The sequence below is a fragment of the Ceratina calcarata genome, unplaced genomic scaffold (assembly GCF_001652005.2).
Source record: "Ceratina calcarata isolate Rehan_Ccalc_2016 unplaced genomic scaffold, ASM165200v1 scaffold316, whole genome shotgun sequence".
NCBI classification, from domain to species: Eukaryota; Metazoa; Arthropoda; class Insecta; order Hymenoptera; family Apidae; genus Ceratina; species Ceratina calcarata.
Window position 1 is genome coordinate 52,906 of NW_017154211.1, and position 21,136 is coordinate 74,041.

General features: G+C 45.2%; 1 protein-coding gene across 1 annotated transcript in view; it reads right to left on the bottom strand.

Annotated features, from left to right (window-relative positions):
* Positions 1 to 19,929, bottom strand: part of SIFR (SIFamide receptor) — a 67,061-nt gene extending 47,132 nt beyond the window's left edge. Inside the window, exon 1 of the mRNA XM_018023965.2 lies at positions 18,618 to 19,929. Within this exon, the coding sequence (XP_017879454.1) occupies positions 18,618 to 19,185 (568 nt within the window). The 5' untranslated portion in view covers positions 19,186 to 19,929. The remainder of the gene's footprint in view (positions 1 to 18,617) is intronic.
* Positions 19,930 to 21,136: the final 1,207 nt, after the last annotated feature.

Genomic DNA, 21,136 nt, shown 5'->3' on the forward strand with positions numbered 1-21,136 from the left:
GTTTAATTCACAATATTTCGTTCACTATTTAAATGTATATTCAAATATTTTCGTGAGCCACTTTAAGTCCTCTGACAGATTTAAATCCCCTATTTCTAAGTTCACCAACAACCTGTTAAATTGGGAACAAAAATTGGAAGAGCTCCATCGAACGACCTCAACCCGAAGCGAACACATCCATCATCGTTTAAACTAAGTAAATTCACAAATTCGATTTATTGTCACCGTCCTGCGTGACGGATTTATGCGTGTCCTTGACCAGACGGTCCACGGTTCCCGCTGGTAGCTAGGAAACAATGTCGTACGAAACGATGCAACCGGGATCGTAGCGTGGTACAACCCTCGAGCAGCCGCAAAAGTCGTCAAGTTGTCCGCTGCGAATGTCGATGGCGAGCTTTCGGTAGATTTTCCCAGGGAACCTGTTCGCAAAAGGGAAGCCGCAGCCAGACCTTGAAAGCCACCGCGACCGCCGATCGGGGAAGTCTAAGGGGAAATTACATTGCGACTCGAGAACTGTAGTTCGAGCTGCGAGAATGTCACAGTCCGCGATCGCCTCGCCTAACAGTTTTTCTCCTCGCGGAAATGAAGATTTCTGGCTGAAACTCGCAGGACTTCCGACGCGGCTCACAGTCTAACTAACGATCGATCAACTATTAAACCGAAGATGCATGTTTGCATCTTCGGTGAAATACTTTTCTTTAATAATAGAAATGAACAGAGCAGGCAATGGTCGACTATCCTTGGCCTCGATTGATCCTTTAATATGAAAATCATTCTGGTTTAATCTAAACATAATTCTCCTTATAACAAATTCACATGCTCGAAGTATGCTAGCCACGTGCCTCATTTAATTCTTCAATACCTCAGCGAAGAATCGAACAATTATATTCACTACAATCATCGCCGGCTTATTGCTTTCTCGTCCGCTGGTAGCGGTGAATCACGCATGTAACGGTTCAATAGCTCTAGCGAACTCGAAGCCGCGTTTCAGGCCTCGCGCATATAAATTTGAACTTCAATTACCATCCAGGCTCGGAGTCGTAGCCGTAGGTATGTGTGCGCGTATACGTGTCCGTCGTAGGCGGTGCGGGCTCGAAGATCGTGGCAAAATATTCACCGTATCAGAATTAATAGGCGAATGATACATGCGGTATATGCACGACGAGTTCTGCCTACTATCTGTATCATGGCCGAACCGTGCAGATATCCGTCTGTCTGACCTAAATACGTAATTATCTTTTCGCGAGGCACGACCTTGGACGGGCCAAGTCCGAACTGGGCCATGTCTCTGTCTGCCAGTTTTACTTCGTTCATCGCGGGTTACCTGCCCGCCCGGGAGGGTGTCCTCCGCCCCGGCTTCCATCGCGATTCAAGAATCCCTCTGTCTCTCTTCCCTGCTTGAAAAGAATCTCTTAAGACAGTCCCACTTGCCAATCGGATATATACGGATTACGGAGCGTCGTTCTGCACCGGGAATAATGCGTCGTAATTTCGCTGTAGCTGACGCGATGTCGCGCGGATAATTTAATTAATCCGCTTTAATGAATATCCGAGATAGGTATGCACGCGGGCCGTGCCGGCTCGTTGCCTTTTTCCATCGCCGAGCCGAACGAGAGGGTAGGCTTTCCGGGACTGAATGCCGCGGCCACGAAAAGACCTGATCTCCAGCCGTGTAATCGCCGCGAAAGAGTTCCGCGCTGCTCTCGGAGCGTTGAATAGATCTTTATCGTGGCAATAGGCACAATAGATAGAAAGCAGCGGAATATCTACCGATATCAGGGTTACTCAATATATGCATGCGCGAGATTTATCTTCGGATTTCATTCGTTTAAAGTGTCCATAAAAATGTTGACGGAGGATGCGGTTTCGAAGATGGATCGATTCGCCGAATCTCGAGAGTGTTTACCGTCGAGAATTAAGAATGTGACCGAGGGAACGCGTCTCGAAGCGAAACGGACTTCTCGAATCCATAACAGTGGTTTTCCTTGAACATTTCGACGTCTATCGGGTGGCTTTATAGGTCTGTTGGAAATTGATGGCTGATATTACGGCGGATGCCTTTCAAGAAGATGTTCGTTCGATCGAAAAACGTTATATACGCGGGCCACCGAGCGACACAGAGTCCTCAGGTGAACTCGCCCCGGTGACCACGCCGCCGCCGCCGCCACCGCCGCCGCCGCACCTGCCCCCGTCTCCGTCCGGTCGCGACCCACCGTCACCCCCGACAACTGGAACGCTGACCTAGTTAATACATCTGTAGGAACAGTGCCAACACTCCCGTGTCGGTCTGTCGACGCACGACACATCGTGCATATCCCACGAACCGGCTGCAATTTTCCTTCCACACGCAACACGCGAATCCCCTTTTGTTAAACAACCGCTTTCACGATTCCGTTCCCTCTTAGAATAACGGGTTGAGCTCCTGACGGTTCAGATTTTACTATACTTCGTACCCATGAAAAAAAATGCACTCTGCAAAAATTTATGCACTGTCGTGTAAGGAAATTTTTTTATAAAAATGAAACGAACGCGACGAATTAATCGAATAGCTAGTTGTTACATGAAAGCAAGAGTGGAGGAGTTTCAAATTTATTAGAAACACGAAAGGATCGGATAGTAAGTCAGCTGCAGCGAGCCAACATTAATTGTCCTTGACTCCTAGTTGCCACCGTAAGGTGATAAGAACAACCCGCACCATCATACTTCTCCCAAGACAGCTTCATGAACTTGCGCTTCCTCTCCATCTATCCCCAAAACCCTCCACAAATTATACCCTCGCCGTCCAGAACTATCCATCTAAAACCGCCCTTCTACGTCGTTGCTGTCCTTTCAAATTACCCCGAGACCATCTCAAACAACTACCATCCCCTGTCAATTAATTACTCGACGCCCGTAACAAGCTAACGAAAGGGATGCCAACGCGTTTCTATCCGGCGAATACACACCGTTGTTGGTGGGGAGAGATTGGAATCCAGGGTCGCAGGGGGTTGATCGCGAAAGGGTGCAGGTGGGTAACGGCGAGGCGAGCCAGTGCAAGGGGTAGGAGCGCGATCGGCTGATGTAGGTCAGCCGAGAGTGTTGGCCCCTTTCGCCTTGACACGAACGCAGGTTATATGGATCTCGGTACGGGTCAGGTTACCGATGCGCGGAACTCTTGAAATTTTACCAGGGGCGCGCGCACGCACGCACCCCGTCTCGTACTCGTTCCTCCCTTACCATGTAACGAGGTGTGACAGAAGGATAAGCAGAAACTGACGGCTTCGGAATCGTATAAGTCGATTTCGGGTTTGCTGTTTCGAATCTTACACGTTCTTTAGAGTGTCGTTTGATAGAGAATTAAGTTCTAGGATATAATCTCACTATCGTACATATGTAAAGAGAAAGCGTTTGTATGTTCGCAAGAATCTGATAAGGGATTTATGTATTCGTAACGAAAGGACAATAGTTTTCTTATATACTCCGAAGTCCTAAGGTATACTTGTAAAGCAAACAACATTATTATGAATAATTACTGGATTTAAAACGAGTGAAAATAGTTTCAATAATTCTTCTTATTCGTAGACTTTTTATAATTCACACCCTATTGGTTTGAAACGTGTTTTTATATATTTCTCTATATTTCACATAAAAATATTCTTGGATTTCATCCCAATCACCCACTAAGAGAATGCATTGGTATTAAAGTTCCATGACTTATGGTTTTTGTTCATGAAACATTTCTATATCATAAATTGCGAATTCTGTACACGATAATTAGTTCATAATAAAATTGTACAATACTCTTATGTTTAAAACATAAATCTGAATGTTTTGCAAATATTCCTATTTCGATTATATGCAAGTTTGCTGATATAATATTAACCTGTGGATTGTGCATACCGTTTGCATATACTGAATAATTACTTCAGTTTATAGAACGAATCTAAAGCGGACATTAAATGATTTGTTACGAGATAATATCGAGAGCCAGATTCGGACGGAACAGGGTGAGCAGAAACAACAGGGGACAATTAATCTAATCGATCGATCCGTTTCGTTGCGCAGCGCGCGGCGCACCTGCCGCAAGAATTTTTATCTTACCGCTGAATTTCATTTCGAATCCCGCCCCCACCGTCTACCTCCATCCACCCCCATCCCCCTACGCCCCCTTCCGCCTGTCTTTTAACGATCCGCGGGCACGCTTGATTTTTGGCGCGACTTGTGTCAAGGTTAAATCAACACGGGGTTCACCCCGTCCCCGTTTTTGCGGCCGGCAGCGAAGATATTGTACCGCGGCGCGACGCGCCGCGTCGGTGCGTGAAATAACGCACGGATAATCGCGTACCTCGTACCACGTTAAATCCGTTTCATAGCAGAACGAAGAGGGAAGAGAATGGGGCGGTTAATTAACTGCTACGCCTCGGCCTGGCACGGGCCTGGGGTTGACGAATTAATTCAACCCTTTTGTAGCGCGACAATAAATCGTAGAGATTTATCAGGAATGATTACATTATGGCATTTTAGGAAAATTAACAATACTCGAATATCGTTTAATGAAATCCATAAGCTACTGATTGATATATGTTCAAATAATTAATTAAGTATGGTAATTCTGGTTATTCGTACATAAGCCTGGATGCCATAAAAACAGCAAGAGGTGTCGTTAACACTAGAGCTATCTACTTTTTTTGTACATGCATTTCTCCATTCAACACCAGTTATTTTTACTGGTTTAGTAATTCTAGTATTAAAAAGGTATCGATTTCAAGTATCTGAGGAATATTACAATTTAAAACCATGCTATGTCTGTTCCTTCGACTGTAACTTTCGTTTTATCGTAATTTCTTCCGCAAACGTTAACCAGAAAACCAATCAGTGATTTTGACAGATGTTTAAACCTGTTCTGAATTTTGTCGTTTTCTTCCGGATCAACATTTACCTGAATCTGAGTTAGGATGTCCAAACTCTTTGTGAGAATCTCTGTTAAGGGAAATTCCATGCCTGCGTCGCACGTGCTGTCGAGTTCGCCTTTAATTTCGGTAATTACTTTCGAAACAATGGCTTTATTGCTGTTGGCAGTGATTGCCACGAAGAGCAGGTTGACAATAAAATGTGAACGATGGGTCAACAAGTCCAACACAGGCTATAGGATTTTAAATCTTTTTTATAGTTTACTGCCCTTGCAACAATCGTGAAAATATGCAAGAACAAATTATGTCCTTTCGACGTGACGAATAAAATGAAACACTAAACTGCGGTATGTCCCGAAGAGAAAATGGTGTCTCATACTGCCACGTGTAACAGTGTTTAGTTATTCTGTTATAAATTATCGTTTCTTACCCTTCAATCAATTTCTATTCAATCGTTTTAGCATGAGATTATTTATGCAAAAGACTCTTGAATGTTTCGTTCATGGTAAGTGGAAGTAGTCGGTATAGGTCAGACAAAGTTACAACCTACCCTTCCATCTTTATTATCCTGATCTTATAAATCGAATGCAAATTTTAATCTACCCATCAGTGCGCCTGAAAAATCGTCAGTGAAACTTAGTACAGACGATAAAATACGTAAAAATTGAACTAGGATTTTCATTTGGATTTTACTCAATAATTTATAGTATTACTATGTGCCTGACGCTTAACCAAACGCGAGATAAAACTTGTTGACGAACTAGAGTACATTTACATTGAATAACCGAGCCCATTGTGTCGCTGATAATATTCCAATTATTCGATCGGGTATTCGTAAACACGCGCGCGTTCATTGCCGCGACGCGGTGCCAGTTGTGCATACAATTCCGTTCCCAGCTGAAGAAACATTTCGGCGCCGCTCGGTCGTCTTCATCTTCCGTCCCTCCGATAGGCAACCAGGTTTCCGAATCCAACCGTGGAATTCGGGAGAGCGGAAAAAAGTTGTTCGATCTAACGAGAAAAGTTCTACACGGTCGAAGTGAATTTAAGCTGACTCAAATCGGTGGAGGCCGGAATATTAAGCGGCGGTGTCAACTCTCCGCGTCGCGTGCGAGTACGGTTCCATAGCAAGTTTTCATGTTTCCCTGGTCGACCGGTAAACGAGAAAACTTGCTCGATTAATTCACCATCGATTATGATTCTCGATTGTCCGCCAGAAATAACTGGAGGCATATTAATTCCACTGTTTCAATATTCGTGTCACACCAATTAATCCTAACGACTTTTTATTCGTATTCGTAATTTAAGGATGTATTGGTTATACAGTCAATCCCAAAAGTTTATGTACCTTAGAAAAACGCATTTCCTATAATTAAAAAGAAATCAGACGTCGGAAGAATAATGCTAATAATAAATAGTTACGTGCTAAAAAGTATAGAAGGAAATATCTAATTAAGTATTGACGCTGACAAAAAATTTTTTTCCTCAAAATTTCGAAAAATGCTTCAAATAAAAGTTGTTCTCCTTCTAATTTCGATATTTAACGAGTTACGTATGCTTATTTGGCATTTTATTGATGTTGTCAAAATCCAACCATCCCAGCGTTGAAACATTAATAATATTTGCTTTTGACAATTTAACAGAACGTTAAATGCAAATCTTAGAATGAACATTATTAATACATATTTCTGAATATCGCACATCGTGCAGCTCGTTACGCGTGTATCATTTCATCCGGCTGTACAGATACCTATCCTTTTGACCTGAATTTGAAAAAAAAAGTAACTTCGTTCAAAACGAGTTCAAGACCTTGAAAGTAAGTACAGAGATTACGGTCTGAATGCGACTTTGTCTTTCCAGTGCTCGCAAATTTCCATCCGTATTATCCGTGAATATTTCTGAAGAACCATACTTAACCAACTTCAGTCGCGAATCGTTTCGTGCGGCGTCTAGCTAGGAACCGTGTCGGTGACGGTCGGTGGCAAGTAGTGAAGATCGAGGATATGTCGGACGGTAGGCACAGCGTGGCAGGACTACCGTCCGGTTGCTAGGGACAGCGTTCCTGTTCCCGACGCGACGCGAGGCGCGTTGTCTATCGGTTTCGTAGACGAAATCTGGATTACTGCGTGTCGACGTGTTGGACCCGAACGGACGAACACGACGTCGCCGGTCTCGCGCTGGACACAACGGCCGAGGGAAAACTTAACTGCGTCCCGTGAAGCGCAATAACGTGTAATTAAGCGTGCACAGAGCATGTGACGGTTAACGGTGCCCGTGACAAAGGCAGACTAAATAGACACGTTCAACCGGCACATGCGAACGGAACTCGTCCGTGTTTCATGCGTGCCTGTGTATACAAAAGGATACAGGCGCATAGGCGGTTTCCATGTGCCGGCGCTGCGTCCGTGTACTACGAACCCGTGCGAATGCATCCATGACCGTGCCCGTTCGTGTGCGCTGGCACATATTCCAGCGTGTATGGCCCGTTATATGTGTCAGGGTCGATGATTTATCACGGGATTCTGACTGGGCGAACCACCCGCTCGTTCGAAAACCTTTCGCTTTAATTGCGGTCATGTTTGAGGAATAATGTCACGATTCTTCGCCATTTCAGATTTGACACACTCTCTTTGTCCTGTTTTTCTCTCATGTAACGCATTATTGTAAATCCGTGAATTCCTACTCGTTCGTTAATATAGAAATATCATATTTTACTCGGGAACGTTTGAAAGTGGAAATCGTACTTTGCCTCAGATCCATTATTCTGTTATAAATCTACGAATTTGTCAGAAATGATTATAATCCATGTATGGAGCACGAACAGTGGTTCATTTGTGAGTTCTGATTCAAACAGTGTTCCATTTGTAAGTACATGCTTAAAATGAGTCCCGTCTTAACAGGAAATCCGCTCGTTTCTCTGTTGCCAAAGTCGTACGACCCGAAAACTCTTGTTAGCTGATCGAACATATCAGATAATTACTCGGAGTACCTTCGTTCTGAACAATACTTTAGAATCAATATCTCACATTTAACGACGAAACTCAGCTCGGGGAACAAAAGCGGGGAAACGAGAAGCTTAAGAACATAACAACTGTACAAAAGCTTCCTCCGGGCTCCTCGGGACTTATCAAACCAGCGACTTCCAATAAATACCGGGGGCCGCTTTTGTTCCGTCCCGCGGAAGCCCAGTCACGATGATGATTGAAATCTCGAAACTAAAATGAGTTAGCCTCCTTTTCCAGCTCTCTCTTTTTTTTTTATTTCTTGGCGAGATAAAATCGATCGAGGAACGGCTTCGAAATTATTAGTTTCCAATCAGTTTTTTAAGGGTTATCGATGCTCGCCGGCCCCGAAAGAAGCAAAGTACGGATCGAGATAATTGAAAATTGCTCGGTTCGTTTGTGAGCCCGGGCGAACAATGGCCTGGTAATTCGTGTGGCGGCTCTTTAAGCCGGCTTTTGTCGAAGGAACGCTGTCACGGACAAGGCCGGGAGAAAGCCTCCCCACCTCCTAATCGGGTCCCCATGCTCGTTTCGAATATCAAGCGGCGAAACGTAAAATTAACGAGCGCTTGTCTCGGCGTACCCTCGCCGCGCGAACTTCCGCGAGTCGAGACCATCCTTCGCGAATTCATATACTTCTGACTTTAATGGTGGAAATTTTCCTAATGGGGATACAAAGGAATTGTTGCTCCATGACTGTATAACAGATCGTCTGATAATCGAGGAGTCAGCTGTTCTTATTTATAGTTTCAGAGCGACGGAACGTTTGCATTGCATTAAAAGTTGTTAAATATGGAAGAAGCATAAAATATTATTATTTATAAATCCTCAGATTCGTGCGAAACAGCTAAAATATGGGAACGGACGTATTTTATAACTAGATAAATTTTATTTGTCAAAACTGATTGACTCGTGAGTCTCCTGGGCAAAGTATATTTCCCTAAGAAAAATCCTATGAGGATGTTATAATAAGTTCTTTCATAAAGAAAACAATTACGCTGGGGAAAGGTTCGTTCATTAATTCAAGGCGAAGCCCTTGAATTTTCATGAAATAATGGACGCATTATAAAATACCGGGCTTGACATTCAGGCAACATTTAGTTACCTCGCATCAACGACATTTTAATGTTGTTATGCGTCGAAATACCTCGCCTAATTTAATAAAACGTATAAGAGAATTAACCAAGTATTTCTCTTCCCGTTATTAAAGAACCTCAGGCGATACCGGAGTACTTTAATAAATATTATATTAATTCTCTAAGTCTTTATTAAATCCGAGATTTATTCACTTTTATTATGAAAGTATCATTGGTAAAATAATAAAGAATACTATTAAAACAGAAGCACCATGGATGGGTTTTAAGGTAAGTCGGATTAAATAAAAAAATAATCCGACGAGATAACAAATGCAGTCGGAGCGGAGGTTTGACAAGTGGCCAGGACTGTTGATAAACAGTGGACGTTAACGGTGGAACGTTCTGTGTCAGGAGGCGTCTAGAAAGGGTTGTCTGGTAGGGTTGGGATCGAAGCGCAGGAGGAGGCTGCTGGCACAGTGGAACCGAGCTCCAATTTCCGAAGGAGACTCACGGAAGCGTTGCAGGTTGGCGGGTGCGGGACGCGGTCACCTCGGGGCGTTCACCCCGTGCAGCCAGCGCACTCGATACACTCACCCCTTGTCTGCGTGTGCGGAGGCGTACGGCACGTATACGTATACACGTTGAACCCGGCGCGGCGCGCCGCGGCGTCCTATCTACGACCCACGACCTACGGTTTGCCGTGCACGGCTGCGCCTCTGTAGAGGGTGCGTTGCAGTTTCGACGCTCGTTCAACGATTTGCACGGTAAAATTCGGCTCTGCGCCGCGAAAACATTTTCAGATAAATTCCACTCGCTGATATTCAGAATTAAACACGACGTAAATATCTATCCAGTGCAATCACGTATGAACAGAAAGAATTGATAAGGCAATTGATAGGAAAACTTTTTTTAAGTTTAAGTAATATATCGTTGAATTGTGTGAAAAATTTTCTGTCCGACACCCACGAAAATATCGCATGCATCTTGGAAACGGTTCCTCGGCCCGTAAATTCGTGAAACAGATCTCGAGTACGTGCATACAACAAAGTTAGGAATTCTGGCTCTCGTGACAGGCGACTATCACGGCAAAATTTAATCCCTTAAATATAAATAGCTACATCCGTTCGCTTCTTACGATGCAGTGACAAAGGACCGAGACTGAACCGAAAAGACTCGATCTGTTTAATGGAAATTAACAGAGACCGAGAATAATTCCCGTGAAACTGTCAGAATTAATCCCCTTTATCATATTCAATTAAATATCCGATCTACTCGCGTGTTCAATCACGTTTCCTCAAAACGCATCGTCAAACGGATCCCGTATTCGAGGAGATTCCCGGACCTAAACTGAAAGTCAATATCGATTGTAGAAATCCGAGTTATAAGAATGATTTCCAATTAATTAGGTACGGGGGGCGCGAGGGGGTCGTGTGCGCCAAAACCTTTTCGCTACATCACCTTTCCCCCTTGCATAATCATCCGCAGCTGCATTTCGGTCGGTTTCCTCGCAATGTTTCGTCGGAGGCCAGCGATTTATCGCCGATTCCACGACCTAATTATCGGCGCATCGATCGCAACAATTAATCTGACTCGTTCTCTCGCTCCCTTTTACCGCTCCTCGCCACCCCCATTTCCCCTAACCCGACGCGCTTCTCTTCTCCGTAGTTTTTTTGCGGCCCGTTTGCCCCGGGAACGAGCCGGGGCCGAGCTCGAAAAGAATTTACCTCGAAATGGAAAACGTCGTTCGATAGACGGATCAAGGAAGTTCCCAGAGGTTGTAACAGTTGCTCGAAACAGCTGGGGAATCTTCTGCGGCTGACTGTGTAGGATTAATGAAAAATCGCGCTCTAGAGAAGCCCGGTAATGATCAAAAGCTGGCGAACAGATTTTTATCCAGGCACTAAAAGTCGCGTTCGCCGTATAAGACAGAGAAAAGACCGTGATTGATTTCACGGTGGCTGGCGCGGAACGTTCGCGTTTTGAATAATGAAAGATAACACACCCGAGAGATATTGATATTTCCTCCAACGATTCTGATGATCGTCCCAGCGAATGACAATATTTTTGAGCAAACGTCGACGGCGAAGAATTACGTCAAACTTCTTCAGATCGGCACCGAACGCGTCAGAATTTTGAAACGTTCCCGCAATACAAATATTTATACAATATTTGAAGTGTTTGAGTCAAGTCCGAATTAATTCCACGTTGAACAACCGAGCCGAGTTCGTTATATCTTTTGCTTTGTTCAACGGAGAATCGGACGATTATCGGGACGAGCGGTTTCTGTCGAAAGATCAGTAAAGATAAATCGATCGCACCGTCATCTTGAGTATCGTGAGAACGAGATTAAGAGACCACTTGCTGCAAGTGCATTGCCGCGAGGGAGGGATGTTAAAATGTTACGAGAGTGTATATGTAACGGGAAATTATACCGGCGAAATAATGTATGTGCTCCAACAGCCTTGACCTCGTTCGCAGGCAAATCTGAAACGTTCCTTACAGCCCCGGCAGCCGTCGCGTCCCCCGCATATTTTTTACTTCGCTTTTTTCCCGCGCGATATCATTGTCTCTATCAATTCCATTACCAGTTAAACAACAATCAAATCGCACGGTACGAAACGGCAGTAGCGCAGTCCATTACTGCAGGATCAATTTTAATCTCGCTCGGATCCCCGCGCTCACGGATCCGGGGAACACGCTTCTTCTACCCGGGAACAATTACGTGACAACAGCGCAGTGGGGGTAGCGGGACGGTCGGAAAAAAGTGCGCCGCGGAAAAGCGAGACCGGGAATAAATTGCACCCCCTCGCTTCATTCCCGCCGAGCGTAATGATCGGGCAAAGTATATTTAAATGCGGATTGAAAGAGGATTACGCGCCCGGGCGGCGGAGGAATTTACACTGGCCGGACATCCGGTTCGAGCCGTGATTTACACGGCCGTGGCCAACTCCGGTATCCCCACGCCCGCGCGGACGTATCGCCGGGCCGCGACGCAAAAACGACCTTGAATTAACGGAGCCGAGGATCCACGGAGGTGCACTTCATTGAAACAGTTTGTAACCCGCCCCGAAAGCATGATGAAGAAACGCTTCCGAGCAGCTGCCCCTAATGCCACGATCAGATTGAGTTTCTGCCCGGATTACGCTGTAATATTATTGATAAAACTTTTGCAGGGTAGCTCGTGCAAGCGAGATTATAATTTCGTTATCGATCTTCGTTCGACAGTTGCATACCAGCGAATTAATAAGCATTTACTAATTACTTTTTAAAAAATATCGTTTATCAGCTGGGAACACTATTGCACAACAGGAATGGATAAAAATTTGATACAAAAGTGTTTAGGTTCTCGATTAGGTGGACAATCTTATTTAAATGCAATCTGGGATTTGCAGATAATCTCGTGGACATCTCTGACGTTTCTATTTGAACAAAGCTTCCACTAAATCCGGAAGATAAGAGATAACCGGCGGCAGAAGTGACTTTGATTAATAAACTGCAGTTTCGCCGATTTGTTTCGTACCTCACGGAACGTTAGATTATAAACACGAAGGACTGGCAGGAAAACGATCACAAAAGATAAAACTAGGTAAATGCCAGTATCCGGAAACTAGATTTGGCATCGAGTCTTTTCTTAGAAAGAAATTCTGTGACGGGAAAGAAATGCGCTTGGATTGGTTTTCCGAGAAAAGATGGGACGACAGTCTCGTGTTTGCGGTGCTACTTAATTGGGTGGCTCTTTGGTTTACTCTTTCGGGTGTGGACGATTAAGCCACTGAAATAGGATAACACTTGTACTCGAGCACTCCGCCCGCGTGGACCCTGAATCGAACAAAAGAGAGAAGGTCATGACATGGACAAGTGCTTCTTCGATAAAACCGGGCTTAAAGCACCCAGGTACCAATAAGTATACACAAATCTCGGGATCGATACCGGGACAAGAATTCTAGGCTTAAAAACGGGGTGACTGCATTCACCGATTCAATTCTTTCTCGCCTATTATATTCGGCCGGATAATCAATCTTTGCATCAATTAAAGTTTGACAGAAAAGGGTCGTTGAATTTTCTATTAAAACTTTCTTGGCGACCCGCTCGATCGGAGACGAAGCGACGCGTTCAATTATTAAGCGATCAACATATTTTCTCCTCTCAGTAATTTACACGTACTTAGCTGTATTAGCAGTGTTAATAAAATGCGATCGATCGAATCGTCGATCGGTGACATAATTTCGATTTCGCAGAAAGTTCGCCGGAAACAAAAAGGAACGGAAAAAAAACTAGGAGAACGATTTTCCAGGGGCAGCGCGTGATTATTCAGCCTTGAAAGCGGATGCAGCGCAGCGCGTCCATGTTCTCCGGCAACTTCGAGTGAGTGAGTGTAGGCGTGCAGGTGCAGGTGCAGGTGCACCAGCGCTCGGCGCGACTCGTCCGCTTTGAAATGGAAATTGGCAGCGATCTCGGGATTCTAGACTAACGACACGGCAAATCGAATTACCCGCGCGCAGGGTCGATCGTCGGACCACGACTGGGCTGATTTCGACGCTCGCGATCGCTTACCCGTGCATTGGCGTTCCCATACATGCACGCCTGTTCACTAGGTCAAACGCAAATTAATTGTACTTATAGTCTTGAATTAATGAGAGCATGCCGAATTTTCGGCTTGTAACAATTATTGTAATAAAATTAGTTACAAGAATTCTATTCAATGATTCTTAAACCTTGATTATTATTTGCAAAATAAGCAACTGTTGTTGCAAACTTGATAGAAGTCTAATGTAAAAGATCATTAACGTGGCTGGCGAATCAATAACGGGTTACTGAACGCAATTCGCATTGCGTTCAAGTTACTGTCCTATTACTCCGCTAATCTAGTTACAACTTGAATAATCTCGTTATAACTTTAGGCATCAGTAACTTGGACGCAGCGAGGAACCTTTTAGAATTCCAATACTCCCTTCTACCATTCTTGATAACGAAATTTTACCGTTCGTTCCTGCGAGTCTCACGGCCGTACTATTCGCAGAGGAGGAATATATTCCACCGGCTATCATCTTCGTAAGTTAACGCAACGACGAGCACGATTAAAGTTTACGAAACTCGATTGCGACGAAGTTTGGGGAAACACCCAGCCGGAATGAATGTCCGACGTTCTTATCGGGCGCGTCGACGAGTGGCAATAAAAACGGCTCATAAACGCGCGTTTAGTTCGGTGATCTTTCGTTGTTACGATTTTTGTTTTCTTTTTTCGAAAACCGTTCTGTCCCGCAAACATCCGTGGAAAAAGGCGGTCCCGGGACTTCCGGTAACTGCACTCGAAAGCTGGCCTCTCGGCCGGAAGGGTGCTCGAAACGCAATTTCAAAGCCCGGGCTCGCGGTCGCCGGTTTAGAAAACTATGCAAATCCGCGGAAGCTCGCTATAATTACGTTATAACCGCGACTCGCGGCGGGGGCGAGCGGATCGGGAACGGGGTAGGCTAGCCCCGTTCCGCGCTGTGTAATCGGCCGCGATTACGTTGCAACGATATCGGTCAACTCTTGCCTTTGACTATTGATCAGTGCATAATAACACGATGAAACACTGTTCGTGGAAAAGTAACGAGTCCGATGCGTTGCCGTTCACCCGTCGACGCGGTGAACTCGCGGTACGATTATCGACGGGAGAAACCCGTATTATTGTCAAACGAGATCGCATTCCCAGAAATCGTTACGAGCAAAAACGAATGAAACCATTTATTTTTAATAACACGATGATCTTGTCAATTAACTCGTCGACTGTACGTCGAGCATTGAGTCCAAGGAAACCGGGATTTAAACTCGGTGCCAATTAATTTCAGAAAGAAAGACTCGCTCGCAAATAAAGTCCCCTTAAATCAGTTACGGCAAAGAGGCGAGTCACTCGAATCTGACAAACGCTTCTACTAAATAAGCGGCGGCCGAACCGCAGCACCCGAGGACTGGGCAATAAATTACCGGGCAAAGACACGGGAAAAACAGCGTGCACAGTTTCGAGCGCAAAAGTCGTTCCGGTGTCGGGCGAAACTTCTTCTTCCTGCCGGGGAACAATCATTTCAGGAAGGAAGAAGAAAAAGTTCTTACCGTCCCACCGCTCACGACAAAAACACCAGCCGAGGAGACAAGTTCAATTTCGTTATAGACTTTCGTTTTCTTCCTGAGAACAAACAGAGGGAGCCTCGGCGAATTTTGTCACACTGTTTATATAGAAGGATCGAGTTTTTGTCAAGGAAGCTCCGAACTATACCATTTCCTGTTTCACCATTTAAGTGAGTAAAGTTATGAATTACGAATGGAAAAATATGAAACGAAGAAAGCAATCTTGGCAAATTCATGGCTTCCTGAAGAGAGGATATACTCCTGACGAGCCACCATGCTACTCGTTTTGGTAATTGGATCAACGCGAGCCACAGACTGATCGAAGGACGAGAAACTTGGCAGTCTCGCAGCAGCCAGCAATTTTCTAAATAAATTAGTCAAGAATTCGTCGTCGTTTTACCGTTTAATTAAAAAACCCTTCGTGCACCAGATTCTGTTCCAGACGGTAGGAAACGACGACGGCCACTGGCAACGATGTCCTAGTTTAAAACATATAAATAAAATCGTGCGGACCGTGTGTAATGTGATCAATAGGAAGGATTGCTTGACGGAATAGATTCGCTCGATTTGAGAACTTTCTTCTTCGCAGAATTTCTAAAGCTTTTGTTCACTGAATTTCAAGCCCTGGTCATTCTTAGTATAAATTCACTTTATAAAATGAAACTTCAGTCGCACGCAGAATAAAGGAAGCTAGAAAATGTCACAGTATCATGTGAAATGTATTTTTATTCACTAAGTATTTAAAACATTTTTAATAACTCGTCAGAAAGAGATCTATGTAGGTGTCCACGTTCCCTTTAGAAATTCTCTAGTAGGCGTAAAATGATACTTTATTTAGCTCGTCTCTCGCTCCCCGTCTCTATCTCTCTATTGATTCCACCAATACGATTAAAATACGTTGATTTACTTAATATTTCATGTCTAAAAGGCATCTATTAACGGAGCGAACTTTTGCCTTTCTCAGAGCTTGGTCATTTTCACGACGGCGCTTAGGCGAATCATTTTTTCATGCTCCCGTAATCATTTGTAGTACGTACGGGCGGCAGTGCGTGGGCGGCTCAGGCCCACGTGTTCGCATCATTATCGTCTGTTTTTGTTTCCCCCGGCAATTCTGAACCGAGCAACGTCGAGTTTTTATTAATTTTCTTTCGCGCAAACGGACCTCAAATATTAGTAATTAACAAAGTTTTCCTTTTTTTTTTTCCTCTGTTTCCAATGGAACTACCGAACTGGGTCAGAAGGTTATTCCACGATAGTCGAGTGCGGAAGAATAGCCATTTTACCAAATTGTTCACTCTTTTGTCTACCTCGCGTGTGCCTCCCCGTTGAAGTTTACTAATGAATATTTCGGACATCACTCGTTTCGAATAACAAACGGAAGTTGGCAAAGAAATTTATTATTTCAGATTTAGAATTTTGATTAGACGAAACACGCACGCTGAAAACTATACTAAAGATCCTAAATCTATTGAATCTCAGAGAATCCTCAGACACTCCAGAGACCCAAAAAATTGTGAAACGAACTATTGTACAAGAAAAATACGTACTCCTCTCTCCGAGCAATACTTTTACCTCTTTATCCGCCGTAACTTTTACAAGATGAGAAATAAAATCGCTTTGGCGTGTTGCATGTTCTATCCGTTTCGTACGGGACACTTGAATTCCTCGAGAAATACAGTCGAGACGCGTTACGCGAGTGCGTGCTAATGACGTCGTTAGTCATGCAACGCGCTGACAATTGTCTGTTTCGAGGAGTCTGGAGGCTCACGGTCGAGCACGGTACCTCTGCCGTGACCTCGACGATCCGCGGCCAGACGCGAGCAGACTTCATCTAAAGAGATCAATTTCTCCAACTTTTCATACAGAGATTTCTATCAATCTCGAACTTAATCGAATTCCTCGACGTACGAATATAACAGAACGAAGTAGGAGGCAATCGATATGCTTCGTCCCATTCGATTGTCTAGGCGAGACCATTCGTTCCTCATCAGGATAACGAAAATATATTGGATTTCGCGATGACGGCCTCATACCCGTTATAAGGAAATTGAAAAAAAAAAAAAAAACTTGAACTGCGAATGCCAGCAGGAGAACGGAGAACTGGCTGACAGCACGAATAATGCATTGATGGTAAATCACGCCGTAAAAACAGTGATCCGTCATTTTCTACTGAAACGGGAAACAGGGATGATCTTATCGCGTTTCAATAACCTTTAATGCCGGCAGCGACAGCATTACGCCCCCGACGCGAGCAGTAAAGTCGATACAACGCAGTAATGGCCCGCGCGAAACGAAAAAGAATGATCGATGCGAACGATTCCTCCTTGCTAGCTACTCCTTATCCACGAAGGACAGACTTCCGTATTACAAAAAAAAAAAAAATTTTACTGCCTACCATTACGAAGTGACTGTCATTTTTTTACACAGTTGGAAGTATTATAATTAGATGAACTAGTTACAGCCGGTATGGCACGTAACTATATCCAGTTAATTGTGTCTGATGATACGTACTAACTCATAACTGCTCGTTATCCTTCGCAGACAGAATTAACTGACCCGTTTAATTCATCGTCATTATGACGATCATCGCGCCTCGGCGAATTGAACTCTCTTTCGAATCGCAGCTCGTAGCGCGAGCCAAAGGGAAATTGAAAAGAATCCCGGACTCCGCTCTTCCTCCTTGAATAAAGCAGGGGGGGTAGCGAGGGGAGCGGCGGGCTGCCGGTGAATTTCGCGCGATTCCATTATCGAATAATTTATCCGCAGTTACTCGAGATGAAGCTGTCGGCCCCTGTGTGTGCGATAGCGGAATCGCGATACGCTCGGTGCATCGAGCGTGAACACGGCGTCGAGGAGAGAGAATCACAGAAGGGATCGATTCCGGTACCGCCAAGGGAACCAACCCCTTCGCGCGCCCCCTCCAGCCCTGAGAATGCTCGCGCTCGCTCGCTCGCTAGTTCTCTCTCTCTCTTTCTCTCTGGGACTTTGGAGTGGAGGCCCTGCAACGACAAATCGAAACCCGAACGAACGAATCGCTCGCGCCCTGCCGCCCCTTTAATCGCCTTCGATCCCATTTTCGCGTTTTCTCGCGCCTCTGCCCCCCGGCCGTTACAACCGATCACGCATGATCAATACCCGAGATCGATAGGCAAGCACCGGGCTCCATTCGTTATGCGATATTCTCCTACTGATTCGAATCGTATGCGATCGGATTGAATGTTCATGAGAATGTAACGAGATACAATAGCTTGTAAAGCAATTTACGAAGTAAATTTCGCACCGTACTATGCAGATCGAAATTATGACGAGAATATCGAGATTTCGAATAACAGATCGTGACACGTTACCTGAATTATATAATAAATATTTAAGGATCTTTTGATCTTTTACAAAACCCAGACGCCCTCTTTCTGTTTCTAAAAATTCTGTACATCTCACGGTTTTCGAAAATCGTGCCACGCACGCATGGACGTGTATGAAACCGCGGGCAATAAAAAGAGCGTTGCTCTATGAGCGGGGGAATCGATCGTTGTGTTACTCACGGACAAAGATGTTGCTCATCAGGGTCGCAGGCAGGCAGAACACGATGACAAGGACGTCGGCCACCGCTAGGTTGACGATGAAGAAGTTGGTAACAGTCCTCATGCGAGGCGACCGGTACACCACGGCGATGACAAAACTGTTCCCGATCAGACCGACGACAAATACGAGAACGTAAGCGACACAATACACCGCGGACATCGCCATGCTGTGTCTGTAGAGACGGTCGGGTATCTGTTCGCCGACCGAGAGGTTCGTCTTGCTGGCGTTCAACAGGCCACTGTGCTCCTCGACCGACGTCCTCGGGTTCGTCGTGATCGCCTCGACGATCAGATTGTTCAGATAGTCGCCCAGGTCGTTCCTCATCTGGAGGAAGGTCCCGGTCGCCTGCGGCATGGACGAGATCGTTGTCGCCAGTACGTTTCCATTATTATTCTTGCGGCGCGTGTCGACGTCGAACTCTTCGGGGTCCGGCAGACGCAGTGAGGCCATCTCCAGCAGCGGAGACGGTGGCTGCAACATCGGGAGCTTGATCGCCGTGAACCGTTGGGTCGACGTCGTTTCGACCATCGGCCGAGTGGGTGCACGTTCTCGTCCTGCCCGTTCCGCACCGTCGGCGTCGCGTCGTTGTGTCGACGACCCCGGACCACCCGAGTCCCGCCTTCGCCCCGACCTACGTGCACCTCTGCGTGGTTCACCTGATCGATCCGCGTCCCTGAATCCCTCGCTCGCTGTTCCCCACTGTCCCGGATCGATGCGTTCAACCCCGATACCTCTCCGATCTCTCAGCGATACACGGCGAATCGCCTAATCGAGGAACCTCGACGATACCATTGGGCGACGTGACACTCCGTTATTAATTAGAAACGAACGATTTCTGGCGGGACCAGCATTTTTCAGCGTCGATAGTAGTAAGGAGGAAAGGAGCGCGTGGTCGTAGTATCGAGTTCGACGCTCCTTGTGAGTCAACTGGCACGTGCACGAGAGCCCATCGAGCTTCGTCGCATCCCCTCGCGGGACGAACGACTGTTCGACTTCCAGGTGAATCGTCCCGCTTAAACTTAACTGGTGATCTTGTTCTGGCTCTTCGTCGGTTGATTAGAAAATGAATGAAAGGGGACGAGGTTAGTCGCCGCCGAGCGGTTAGGGAAAACGGAGCGTGTGTTCTGTGTATTTTCGGTGGGGAAACAGAAAGAAAAGGGCCAGGTGTCGTGCCGAGTTGGACGGGACACGAGGCGGACGAACGGTCTGGCGTGATCCACGAAAAGGTGTCCCGGCCGAATGCTGAACGACTAATGAGCTTGCTTTAGAAGACGACTGCGAACTGCCGCGAGATGCACCCGTAGCGGCGAGCTGTCTGGCGACACGCCGCCACTGCGCACGCGTTGCCGACCATCGGCACATGCATCCGCATGCGAGCTACGCCGTGATCATCGTAGTATAGCGCGAGCCAGGGAAATGGGAAAATTTGGTAGAAGTTGTTTAGGAAGGCAAAAATCAACTGATTCAAACGACATTTGATAAAAACTAATATATTATTACTAAGTAATTTCTTTATTTTCCATGATAAACAACGTTTCCAAAGTGCTTCGAAAAATTTCAGACGTTCGACAAGAAACATATTTAATATTAAAAAGGGAAACTTGGGTCAATAAATTTTTCTCAAATACCTCCGGGATTTCTTAACGTCTCTTTCTAATGTTTTACTGAAATACTGTTGGAAATACTTTTTCAGATCTTCAATTCTTGAAAAAAAAAAAAAATCACGAGAATAGCTGTCGCTTGCAAGCCACGCTGACGTCTCGATGTATTCTTAGAAACTTTACTCTCAACGACAGTCGCACATCAAAGTTAAAAGTTCCCTCGCTTCTCGTTTTACCATGCTTCCGGACAGATGCTTCTACTATTTCATACACGACTATTTAAATCAAATTACCGTGACCAATTCCTTGACAAATGTTTGTTCTCTCTTGTTACCCGGTATGGCTGGTTTCCCGACACCTGAATAACGAGAGGCATCGTTCGTACGAAGGAGAAAGAAAGTAGATTAGGAAGGACCAAACTTCACCGCGATTGCCAAACGTTTCCCTCGTGAACGCCCACGACGGGCTCGTAACTTGGTTCCATGGGAGGAACTTCGTCCGAGTTTCGGCCGTGTCGAAACATCCGCTAACGGATTTCGATCAAATTAGCACTTTGTTCCAATAATAAACGCACTGTCACCCACGTTTTTCTACCCGCTGTTTGCGTTTCTGACAAAGTCATTAAATAACATATTTTCATTACGTAACTATGAGTCCAGGAAAAACTAAACTCAATCTCTAAATTGACTGTTTAAAATTATTGATAAATTTTTCGCCTAAGACGTGAAATTGTTTTAGGATAAAACCTTGAAATTAACCCTTGAATTACCTGATATTAATTATTCTAATTAACTTGAACACTCGAATTCCAGTTTTGAGAATTGTTTAGGCGGTGTTTTATATTCCGGCTTCTGACGGTTCGGCGAGAGATGAAATCG